This window comes from Quercus robur, chromosome 9 (genome assembly GCF_932294415.1).
Source record: "Quercus robur chromosome 9, dhQueRobu3.1, whole genome shotgun sequence".
Lineage (NCBI taxonomy): Eukaryota > Viridiplantae > Streptophyta > Magnoliopsida > Fagales > Fagaceae > Quercus > Quercus robur.
In genome coordinates, this window is record NC_065542.1 from 5,759,615 (window position 1) to 5,773,013 (window position 13,399).

Sequence of the window (13,399 nt, forward strand, 5' to 3'; positions counted from 1 at the left end):
TTCGATCCATTCTTCAGCCAAATTGAAGTATATTGGGTGTTCGAATCAAAATCACACTACTACAAATCCAATCAACAAGTCTTGCAAGGAGATCGAATCAGAGGATAACTCATTTGTAATTCAGAGAATTGTACTGCACAATCATCAATACAAATTCGCATTTGTGAAACTATTTTACTTGTTTGATTCATTTCGAACCGAGAAATTTAGTCGCTTACAGTACTCTTAAGTAGTTAAATTATTATTTTTTAGATTTCTCTTTATAAGTTATTATGTCAATGAATATATATTGATTTGTGATATTATATTTTAATTAATACTATGCTTTAATAGAAATTACAATGTATGATTAAGTTATGTTTTAAATGAATTTTTTTTTAAAGTTTTTATTTATTTATTTATGATAATTAAGATATTAAGAATTTAATTTAATATTTATATTAATTAACATTTTTTGAATCAATATTGTGTCAAACTGTGTCTTATTCTTACCCTTGAAACTAAAATCCTAACTTCAACTCTACTTTATAGAATTGTGTATATATATGGCTCCAACAGTAACTCATTTCTTTATTATCAGTGATTTGGATTTTGGAATTACCAATCTTGTGTTTGAGTTATTGCATGTACTTAGTTTTCTTCTTCTTAGTGTGAGATTTGAAATAATTTGAGGGTAATTTACATTAAAACTTAACACTAAATATATGCTTTCTTTTCGAAGGTGTAGGGTAATATGGGTGACTCAATTGTATTGCATGATTGTCGCTCTTCTTTGTAGGCATGTGTCAAAATTTATCCAAGATCTTGTGGTAGAGATATTGCACAAATTAAGTTTAACGCTAAATATATGCTTTCTTTTTGGATTTGGAGGGTAATATGGGTGATTCAGTTGCATTGCTTGATTGTCTCTCTTCTTTGCAGGAATGAGACAGAATTTATCCAAGATATTGTGGAAGAGATATTTCCTAAATTAAGTTACAAATTCCCAAGATCAAATACCAGTGATTTAATAGGAATAGATTCTCGAGTAGAGGAATTGATGTCGCTTTTGGCTATATGATTAAACGATGTTCGCATCATAGGGGTTTGGGGGATGGGAGGAATTGGTAAGACAACTCTTGCTAGATTTGTCTATCATAAGATTTTTAATTATTTTGATGGTGGTAGTTTTATCACTAATATTAGAGAAGAATCTGAAAAACACGGTTTACTTTTATTACAACAAAAACTTATTTGTGAAATTTTGATGGAGAAAAGTATGAATATTCAAGATGTTGATAAAGGAGTTCTTTTGATCAAGCATATCATGTGCCATAAAAGGATTCTTCTTGTTCTTGATAATGTAAATCAATTAAACCAGTTAGAAAAATTAGCTGGGGAGCTTAATTGGTTTGGTCCAGGTAGTAGAGTTATTATCACAACTAGAGATGAGTCTTTGTTGAAAAGACATAACATATTTAAAATATATGAGGTTAAAGAATTGAATAATGATGATGCTCTTCATCTTTTTTGGTTGAAAGCTTTTATGAGTGATTGTCCTGCCAATGGTTATCTAAAGTTGTCTAAACAGTTTGTAAATTATGCCAAAGGCCTTCCATTAGCTATTGAGGTTTTGGGTTCTTTTTTGTTCAATAGAAGTAAGAAGGAATGGGAAAGTGCATTAAATAGGCTCAACGAATTTCCTGATCAAGATGTTATCAAAATACTTCAAATAAGTTTTGATGGACTTCATGAAACAGAAAAGGAAATCTTTCTACATATTGCATGTTTCTTTAATATGAAAGAAAAATATTATGTGGAAAAAATACTAGATTATCTTGGCCTTGACCCTAGAATTGGTTTAAGGGTTCTCATTGAAAGGTCACTTTTAAAAGAATTTAAAAATAAATACAAGATGCATGAACTACTACAAACGATGGGTAAAAGCATAGTTCGTAAAGATCATCCTCAAGAACCTGGGCGGTGGAGCAGATTATGGATATACAAGGACATTCACAATGTATTGGTGAAAAATTCGGTAAGAGATCATTTGTAGAACTTAAGCATATGCCTTATAATGTTATTCAACACACAATTACAATTTGAATAACTCTAGTATCATGCAATTCACCTATCCATTTTTCTTGATTATCAGGGAACAAGAGCAAATCAAGGCCTAGTCTTAGAGCTTCCTAAAGTTGAAAAACTACATAAATACGAAATGAGATATTGGAACCTAGAAGCCTTTTCAAAGATGCCTAACCTTAAATTGCTTATAATTCATGGTGTTCAACTTCTGCATGGCCCCAAGCATCTTCCTGATAAATTAAGACTTCTTGATTGGAGTGAGTATCCTTCAAAATCTTTGCCATCGGATTTTCAACCAAATGAGCTTGCTGAACTTCACTTGTTGCATAGCAAAATTGAACGACTTTGGAAAGGGATAAAGGTAAGATTGTTATTCAAGTACTTCGATACAACTTTGTTTTTAATCTTTAATCAATTGTAAGGTTTGTTAAATCTAACTCTTCTACTTTATATTTTGGCATTTAACAGTACTTGGACAAGTTAAAGTTCATCACATTGAACGATTCCTTAAATCTCATTGCAACACCTGACTTCATTGGAGTTCCCAATCTTGAGAAATTGATTTTTAATGGTTGTATAAATTTACATAAGGTTCACCCATCTATTATGGTTCTTAAAAGGCTTACCCTTCTTGGTCTAGAAAATTGTAAAAGCCTTAGAAGCCTTCCAGGCAAGTTTGAAATGGAATCTCTTGAAATTCTCGTTCTTTCGGGCTGTTCAAAATTCAAGAGAATTCCAGAATTTATGGAAAATATGGAATGCTTATCAAAACTTCACTTAGATGGCATTGCTATTACAAAACTTCCCTCTTCAATTGAACATTTGACTAACCTTGCTTCATTGCATTTAAGAGATTGCAAGAATCTTATGTGTCTTCCTAGTATCATTTGTAGCTTCAAGTCACTTAAAGATATTAATTTGGCTGGATGCTCGAAGCTTGACGGTCTATCGGAGAAACTGTGGAATGTTGAAAGTCTAGAGAAGCTCAATGTGAGTGGAATTGCTTTAAGAGAGCCGCCTTCCTCTGTTGTTACATTAGAGAATCTTAAAGAACTATCTTTTCGAGGATGTAAAGGGCCACCACCTAAACTATGGAATAAGCTTTTCCCCTTTAATTTAACTCCAAGAAGAAGCCAAAATCCTGTGAGCTTGTTTTTGCCTTCCCTTTTGGGTATGTGTTCTTTAACAAGTTTGGACCTAAGGGACTATAGTCTCCAAACTATCACTAATGATATTGGAAACTTACCCTCTATATCCTATTTAAATCTAAGTGAAAATCACTTTAGTTGCCTTCCTGAAAGTATCGTGCAACTATCTAAATTGAAGACAATTTATTTGAGCAATTGCACAGGACTTCGCTCATTGCCACAATTGCCATCAACGATTTATCATATTACAGCAGATGGTTGTACCTCATTGGAAACATTTCCAGATGGAGTAAAACCATACGATCTCACCCAAACACATCTGTTCTTCTTGAATTGCTTCAAATTGGCTGATAATCAAGGTCAGGGTGACATGTTCTTGAGAATGCTATTAACAGTTCATCAGGTCTCTCTCTCTCTCTATATATATATATATATGTGTGTGTGTGTGTGTGTGTGTGAATTCTAAACATCAGAGTTTGTATGTTTCAGGAAATCTGCAAGCAATCTTTAAGATTTAGTTGCATGGCTACCTTTGATATTTTCATTCCTGGAAGTGAAATTCCAAAATGGTTTAGCCATCAAAACATAGGGGATATAATGACTGCAAAAGTTACTCATCCCTACAAAAATGTGACTATACAAGTGCCTTCTCATTCGAGTAATATGTGGATTGGAATCGCTGTGTGTGTTGATTTTTCAAGGCCCAATTCTTTACTTTCTGATAAAGGGGAGTTTTTGGTATGTCGCATTCTAACCAATAAACATAAAGGTTCAAACTTTTACGTAGGCTATTGCCCTAGATTGGTTCAGATTAAATCATGTCACCTTTGGATGGCCTATTTCCCCTCTCAATCGTTTAAAAATAATGACATCGGATTGAGTCAAATTGATGAGAATGGATTCATACAGATGGAGCTTAGATTTCGATGGGATTTAAACCAAAGCCTGAAGGTTAATAAATGTGGGTTTCGAATGGTATACGAACAAGACTTGGAAGATATAAGAGAAATGATATCAGCTCAATCCAGCAACAGCATCTGCATCACTCCTTATGAGGGTTTGGATGTTCACAATGATTTTCACAATTCAACAGAAGGTATCAAAATGAATCGAAGCCGTGATGAATATGAAGGGGCTGGACCTAGTGGAGAAGGCAGCTCTAATGATGTCCCACACTCAAAGAGGATTGAAAGATAGAGAATATATGGGCTCATGCTAACTTTGGTTGCAATGATTCTAATGAAGGTGGCCTGGTAAGTCATCTTTACAAAGACTCTGTAGCTTCCTTTTGTTTTCGTTTTTGTTTTTGTTTTTGTTTTTGTTTTTTTGTTGTTAAAATGTCATTGCCATTACTAGTTTGTTAGAGTTTCAAAAGCCACCTTGTGCAAATTTTCATTGAAAGAATAAATCCCAAATTTTAGTTAAGTAGTTTTGAATTTTTTGATAATATACAAGGAAATTTAAAGCAAATCAACCATATATATATCACTTACTTGTTTTGTTTTAAAATTTAAAATTTTAGTTTTAGTTTTTGTTGTTTACAACAAATTTTTATTAACTTTCTATTAGTTTTAGTGGAAAGTTAATGCAAATCAACCATTGTCTTTGCTTTGTTGAGTATATTAACCTCAACTGCTTTATATTTGCACTCACCAACGATTTCTCATTCTTCCCTCTCATGGTCAGTGGCTCCTAAAGTAGTTGCAAGCAGTGGCAAACAACCATCTGTGAAAGGTGAGTGCTTTTTCTTTTCTTTTTTGGTCCCATACCTGAATGCAACATAAATGTAGGCCATCAAGCTGAACCAAGACCTATTTTCTTCTGTGTTTGGTTTTGCTATGAAACTTGATGTGCTTCTTCTGCTTTTTATTTATTTGGACTTTTCTCCATGATTTCTGATCTTCTTTTCCCTTCTCATTTTGTTGGATTTCAATTATTATTATTTTTTATTTTCTAATTGCTTAAGTACTTGGCTTAATTTTGGTTTGTTTTGAATCTTGGACTAATGGGGTTAGATAATTGCAAAGACATTGGTTGTATAACTTAAATAAAAATAAAAATAAAAATAAGTCCTAATTTTAACTTTGGTGCTGCTGCAATTTGAATCAGAAGCAGTAACCGCCCCTTGCTACATTTTATGTATATTTACTATAAGAAATCATTAAGCAAATAAATACATAAATAAATAAATTAGAAGCTCTAATTCAGATTATGGCAGGTTCATGCATTTCAAAGGTATACTAAAGGTTTTCACATTATTTGCTTTTTATGTTATTGTAGCTTCTAATTGCCATAAAATATGATGCAATGAGATGGTACTTGCAGCTTTTACTGGATAACTCAAAGAGGATTGGAAGACATAAAAAGGATGTATGGCTCAGGGTAACTCCAATTATATTAACTCTTATTATGGTGACTCTGATTGCAAGGATTTTAAGGAAGGTGGCCTGGGACTGGTAAGTCATCATTACATTGATTCTGTAGCTTCCTATTGGGCACATATATACTACTCTCTCTCTTTTTTTCAATTTAATCTTTTGAATTTACTTTTAAGTGTAGCACTTGATGCATAGACTTTGTTGCTTCCTATTGGGCCTATGGTAACCTTGATTTTTTTTTTCTTTCCACAGAAAGTTGGCCATGATAACAAGGAATCTTCCTTGTCCACAAGATTGTTTACAGGAAATCCATAATATGTGAGGTTTTTTTTTTTTTTTTTTTTTTTTTTTTTTTTTTTTTTTTGTCAAAATGTCATTGCCATTACTAGTTTCTTAAACGTGCAAGTATCAGAAGCTTATTATGCCATTTTCATTTTACCACCTTGTCATTCTTAAACGTGCAAGTAGTTTTGAAAAACTTATATTGGGAACAAGGTACAAGGAAATTTAATGCAAATCAGCTGTATATACATCATTTGCTTATTGTTTGTAATTTTTTTTAATAGTTATTTTGTGCTAAATTCTTATTAATGCTCCATTTGTTTTGGGAAGGTTTATTCAAAATTTCAAATCAACAATTGTCTTTGTTTTGTTGAGTACATCAGCCTCAGTCCCTCCATACTTGAACTCCCTGAAGTTGTCTCTTTTGTTTTTTTGTAGGATTTCCTTTTGTTGAATGATATTTCTTTGTTTGATGTAATGCGATGAAGACATATATGTTAGAATACAATAGACTATATAAAAATAGAGTAGATCATGCCTTTGTAAAATACCATGATTTTGCAATACAACTAGCTGTTGTGATTTTAAGATTTCATGCATAATGGTTCTAGTGTATTCCTATTTATATCCTTTGTTGGACTCTTTCAAACATTCAATTTAACACAATAAAGATATAGTTAGTGAAGGGTTTGCTGATATAAGTGTAGGCTGTTAATTCCGGTTAGTTTGGAATCTTGGACTAATGGGGTTAGATAATTGCAATGACATTGATTGTATTGCCTTGAAAAAAAAAAAAAAAAATCCTACTTTTAAATTTGGTGCTACAGCAATTTGAATAAAATGAGTAACTGCTCTGCTGCATTTTATGTCTATTTATTATAAGAAATCATAAGCCAGATAAATACAAAGTTAAATAAATTAGAAGCTCTTATTCAGATTATGGCAAGTTCATGCATTTTGAAGGCATGCTAGAGGTTTTCACATTATCTTCTTTGTATGTAATAGCAACTTCTAATTGCCACAAAATCTGATGCCATTAGATGGTACTTACAGCTTTTACCAGACAGCTTTCGCATAGCTGGAGGCGCTTTCTTTGTTTTGCATCCCCAAATTGCTTGTTTAACATCTAGAGTAAGCTTAATCTGGTTGAGATTGAAAGTGAATACAGGCTAATTTGAATTACTGAGAGAACAGCTAAATATTCTTGTGCAGGTGCATGGAAGTGGAACTGTATAAGGAAGAAATGCCCCAAGGTTAAATGGTGAAGACCATCATCTAGTTTCCTAGGATGCATAGACATGAACACGGGTACAGGTACAACACGGCAACACGAGTAATTTTTGAAAAATTATAACATGAAATGGCAAGTACGACATTGGTATGACATGGACACAACATGAGTATGACACCCTAAATGAAATGTCCGTGCATCCTAGCTGGTTTCCCAAAGAAATTTCAAAACATGCGTTTATAGGATGGCTAAGGGTTCACAACAGATTGTCTACAAAAGATCGAATGTTTTAATGATATGCTAATCTTGATGCTCGGTGTGTTGTTTGTAAAAGAAGAATTAAAAGTATCTACCACTTATTTTGTGATTATTCTTTCTCGATGTGGATATGACGAACCATAATGAGTTGCTATCTAAAACCCAAAGTTTTGTTGGCTAATTACGTTCTACGATGATAAATCACTTGTGTCTAGACTGGCATATGGTCTATCATATTTGGCTTCAAAGGAATGCTAGTATTCATCAAGGATGACTATTTTCTGAAGAGGCTATGGTCAAAATGATCAGGTGGGAAGTGAAGAACAGAGTTGAATGTAATAGTTACTACAATTTTGTTCAAAACAGGTGCTTTCTTTGGGGGTATTTCAGGTTCTGTATTATTAATGGTCCTTGTCGCCTTGAACTAACAGATTTGGAAGTTTCATTTTGTAATATTTATGGTGTGGTGTAGGATGTTTGTGTATTGGTGTTGCTTTGTTAAGTTATATTTTGAACTGATTGTACCTTTTTTTATAAATGAATTGCTCATTCATCCAAGAAAGAAGATTGCTTTTCTTTCATGGCTGTGGCTACAGTCTTTGTTATTTCTGAAATGGTCATTGGTTTCAAACTTGGTGTAACCGAAAGGAGAAAGCATGATACGGTGAAGAAGGAAACGATGGATCGGATTCTCAAAGATAAATGCTATGTTGCAATTTCTCTTTGGTTGCAAGACCAGCAAATATGATGGCATCCTCAAGAATGCACAAAATCAGCTATAAAAATTGGATATTTACATTCAAGATCTTGAAGGAGGACAAGAAAAGCTGTTTAGGCGTTTGATAGAAACAAGAGTCTCCATTCTCTAACATCCTCAACCACTACTCCTCCAATTTATGTAGGCTCTACTTTCCTAAATTGTGTTGTAATTTTCTATTTTAAAATAATATATTTCTGGCTTTTAACTAAGAAAAACAATAGTCTCATGGAATTTTTTTTTTCCTTTGCGTATATTGATTACCTTGGAGACATGGAACACGTACTGCTATGTTTACATGCTTGTTAGACATTGAGCATGCTTGGTCATGTGGGTTCAAGCCTCAATCCAGGCTTGAATATAATAAAAACACTAGTGTCTAGGCATGCCGCATGCATGCCTGATGATAGTATTCTACCATTCTTATGGCCTTTGCTCATGATGAAGCACCATTATTTGAGCTTAGTGCAGCTCTTGAACCTTGATACAGATTTTATAGCTTCCTTTTGTGTGACTTGTTGGGCTTACACAATTGGTTCAAAGAAACAACCTTAGTAACGCCGTTTGAAAGTGCTGCTGGGGAAGTCTAGTTGTTGGATGGGCTTACCTTTGGGGCCTGTTGTAGTGTCCTCCATTTGTTATTAGGAATGAGCCTTTACTGGCTTGCTTTCTTGTGATGCTGTAAGTGAGAACTGTTTAGTTTTTTTTTTTTTTTTTTTTTTTCTAAATTATTATATTTATATCTAAACTTCAAAAAGATGGAAACAAAACAAACATTCTAAGTGTGTGTTTGGTATTGGCTTAAAAAACTAACTTTTTTTACTACTCAATTTATTTTTGCTACTATTCATGGATCACACGGTACTATTTCAACTATTTTTAAATTTATCTACAGTACTTTTTACAAAAAAAATTCAGTTTCAGCTAAATAAACTATTTTCAAACAGAGATATAAGTAGACATGGCAAAACGGGTCAGAATTTTCTGACCCGACCCGACCCGACCCGAAAAATACCTGACCCGAACCCGATTTTTTTGACCCGAAGCAAAAACGGGTTGACCCGTGACCCGACCCGTGTTTTGTGCGGGTCAACCCGACCCGACCCGCGACCCGACCCGAACCCGAACCATTTTTTTAAAACTTTTTTTTTTGGTAAAAAAAATAGTGAAATTAAGACAATATTGGTTTAATTGTTTATTGTGAGCTTTAAGGAAACAATTGATATATTTACATAACTGCATGCAAATTAATTGAAAAATAAATGGTTGAGCATTCTGTAATGAGTAAAGATTTTTAGATATCAAATAGCAAAGTACATGCCAAGATAATCTAGTTACAGTAAAGTTAAAAACAGATTTAAAATTGTAGATATGTGTGAGACACATTCATGAGTGTGAAAATAGTAAAGCCAAAGTATCAAATTAGCATAAATTATGAATGTTTAGATCTATTTTTTAACAATTTATGTTCAAAATAAACGGCTTTTCAAAATAAATTATGATATTTCCTAGAGTGTGTGCTGCTTAACAATGATATGATCTTCATAAAAGAGACTAGGTATAAATAAGTAAGCAATCAAACTTTAATGTATATCTCAAATTGAAATAGAGTGTCAACCACAATTGATAATAGATTATAAAATTAATTTTTAAAATTATAACTTTCTTATATGTTTTTATTCTTTATCAAATGAGTTATCCAATAAGTCATTTGTAAATTTTTTTTTTGGAATGTTGATATTGTGTAAAAATAAAACTTGTATATTTGTTTTACTTATCTTTGTGTTGTTTTGTTTTAGATAGTAATGTTAGGATTTGTATAATTTTAAAATTATTGAATAAATATTAATAAGTTTAACTGAGTTTATTCTTGATATAAGTAGTGAATGCAAAATAATGCATTTTACATCAAGTAATATGTTGCATAACTATCCAAATGGCAAATACATATTGTTTTCTTTATAAAAAAAATAAAAAATATAAAAAATAAAAAATAAAAAATTTCATGTGAAAAATACGGGTCAACCCGACCCAACCCGACCCGACCCGCAACCCGATTGACCCGAACCCGATTTCAACCCGCTTAAAATGACCCGTTTTTGACCCGTGACCCGTTTGACCCGTGACCCGATTGACCCGACCCGAACCCGACCCGACCCGCCCGTTTTGCCATGTCTAGATATAAGGTTTGTTTGAAATTCGCTTATCTGAAACTGAAAACTTTTTTGCAGAAAATACTGTAAATAAAGGTAAAAGTTAGCTGAAAAAGTATAATAACACCCATAAAAAGTACAAAAAAGTGCAATGAGAGTTATGAATAGTAACAAAAATAAATTAAATAGTAAAATAAGTTAGTAAAATTAATCATGCCAAATAGACATTTAAGACAAATTTCCAACTTTGTTCGAGAGAACTTAATCGAAGATACCAGACATAAAGACAACCATCAAAGTCATGCTTAACTTCGAGTTCGTATCCCCATTTACTGACAAAAAGGAAATTACTCAATTTATTTAGATTATATAAAAGAAAATTTATAAATTATTTTTTTTTTTAAAAGCACACATTTTTTTAAAATTAGATAAGTAAATAGTATTTAAAAATAAATAAATAAATAAAAAACTACGGCAAATTATTTCATCCCACCTTCATTTTGCTCACACTTGCATTTTATTTAGCTTTGCGCCTTTGCCTTTAGCACTAGCAGCAGGAACCAACGTCTTGGATTTTGGATCTCTCCATTTCTCTCCATTCAAGTTTTCAATGTAAGTTCTCAATCTCTCTCTTCGTTTCTCTCTCAATAATCAATACACTCTGTCAATTTTTTTTCCATACCCATCTTCTTTTAGGAGCTTTTCTTTCGGTATAAATTATGAAAATCCATCTTTCTTTCGGTATAGACTCATACCCAGAAAAAATTATTGGCCGTGTTACCCGTGTATCAATTTTGCTGTCGTAGTTTCTCATATTTAATAATATTTGGCACCTATGGGAAAGTCTCTGAGTTTATTATTAAAAAATATTAGGCACCTATCAAATTTATGCAAAATGTTTGTTAAAGATTCTGATTAGTGGTTTTTAGAGTCATAAGCTCAATGTATTTGGGGGTCTCTCGTGTTCTTAGATATCAATTTATGCCACATGCCTTTCCATTGTTTCCATGGCCTTTATTGTGATCTTAATGAACACAGGGATTCATTTTGAATCATTGATTGACCTGAAATAAAAATTGAACTGTGATTAATTTAATTGAGTTCACAACTTAGGTTAATTATTTTTGAATTCCAATTGTTTGATAAATTGTCCCAATGAATTAACTTTGTGATTCCTCTCCCTAGTTTCACTCATTTATTTCCAAATCGTTTCATTTTACCCCTTATTTATTAATTTTTACTTTTAAAAAGTTAATTGAATGAAATTTTGACTAGTATCTCTAATTCTATATTGTGATTCGAGGTTTACTTGAAAGCTTAGATTTGATTTCATGGATTCAAAAGGCCCATCTTCTTCCTCTTCTTTTAGCCGTAAGTGGAAATACGATGTCTTTCTAAGCTTCAGAGGTGAAGATACTCGCAAGAGTTTTACAGATCATCTCTACACTACTTTGAAACAAAAGGGAATTTTCACCTTTAGGGACGATGAAAAACTTGAAAGAGGCAAACCTATTAAACCTGAGCTTTTAGAAGCAATAGAAGAATCATTGTATGCTATTGTCATTCTCTCGAAAAACTATGCATCCTCAACATGGTGCTTAGATGAACTTGTAAAGATCATGGAATGCAAAGATAAAATAGGATTAATAGTTCATCCCATTTTCTACGATGTGGATCCATCTGAGGTACGAAAGCAAACAGGAACTTATGCACAAGCCTTTGTCAAACATGAAAAAGAGAATATAGATAAAGTTCACATATGGAGAACTGCTTTGACAGAAGTGGCCAATCTCTCTGGTTTGTCTTTACATGATAGGTAAATTTTGCTAATAACATTATTTCCATTGAATATATTAAATTGTTGTCTACATTTACATATACTAGATTTATTTTGTAACTAGCTGTTGTTATGATGTGATTCTAATGCATTTGTCATGAGAAAAACTACATTCATAAATGATTGTGTATTTGTCCCTTTGACATGTATATTTTGTTGGGTCCTAATCTAATCCTGTGTGAATTAAGAAAATTAGTTAAAAATTTTAATCAATCTTTAGAAAATATAATCACCAAATTCACCAAGTCAAGATATCAATCACACAAGAAGACAGAGATTTTCAATATAAATACAACTATTGAGGGGTAGTTCTTTCAGATTTGGGTTTACCTTGACATGTAAGGCTGAAAAGTTTGCTTAGATTAGTTTATTTAGCAAATAAGTCAAGTTCATGCAAGCTTAAGTTTAGGTTCAATTATAAATAATTTGAGTTCAAATATGATAACGTGTTTATAAACAAACTTGTGAGTATGAGATTTGATTTAACCATGTATTAAATTATATGTCTATGTAACAATACAAGATTAGTGAATTCAATTTTTTAAGTTTATAAACGAAATAAGTCTATCTAATTAACTCAAATAGTATAATTTCAACTATAATTTAGATATTAATTATCATAATAGATTTGTAAATTGGTAGCAAAAAATTTAGTTATAGTGTTTATTCTATATGGGTAAAGGATAAGTTAATTAATAGAGCTTGATCATTTAATATAATTTGGTGATAAGCTCGAGCTTTGATTGTATTTTAAATAAAATTAAATGAATAATACTAAAAATTTTACCCTCTCATCTCATTTAAAACTCTATTATTATTGTTTATTATAATTATTAATATTACACAAAAATAAGTCTTTGATGATTGTAACTCAATACTATCTTCTCTTTGATGTGCTATTAAGATTTTACAAAAATTTATTACTTCTTCTTTCTTTTCTAATTATCAATGTGGATCCATTTGAATTTTAAACGATTTACACATTGACTCAAATTCCCTCAACCAAATCCAAGCTTGCGTTGCTTGCACTTATCTCAAACCAATTTTGTATATCCACTAAATATCTTCTTCTCTTGAATTAGGTTTGGATAGAACTTTAAAACTTTGATGCTATTTTGACGTAAATCTAGGATAGCATATATAAGTGCATTCATATGTGTACATATATTTCAACCTTATTATTCCTCATATGAGAGGACCACCTTGATCAGAAGTCCCTTTTTGTACAAAAGCTATTAACTATCAAACCCTTAACCTTTAACAGCATTGTTTATATATAAACAGTAAC

At 31.9% G+C, this 13,399-nt stretch overlaps 1 protein-coding gene across 4 annotated transcripts in view; it reads left to right on the forward strand.

The window, feature by feature from the left end:
• Positions 1-1,058: 1,058 nt before the first annotated feature.
• LOC126700258 (disease resistance protein Roq1-like) overlaps positions 1,059-13,399 on the forward strand; it is a 36,057-nt gene continuing 23,716 nt past the window's right edge. The window contains exons 1-2 of one of the 4 annotated variants that reach the window (XM_050398319.1): positions 10,740-10,886; positions 11,578-12,090. In XM_050398319.1, the coding sequence (XP_050254276.1) occupies positions 11,606-12,090 (485 nt within the window). In that variant the 5' untranslated portion in view covers positions 10,740-10,886; positions 11,578-11,605. Of the gene's footprint in view, positions 1,472-10,739; positions 12,091-13,399 lie in introns of those variants that run through there. The other 3 variants (XM_050398322.1, XM_050398323.1, XM_050398318.1) reach the window with 3 other exon arrangements.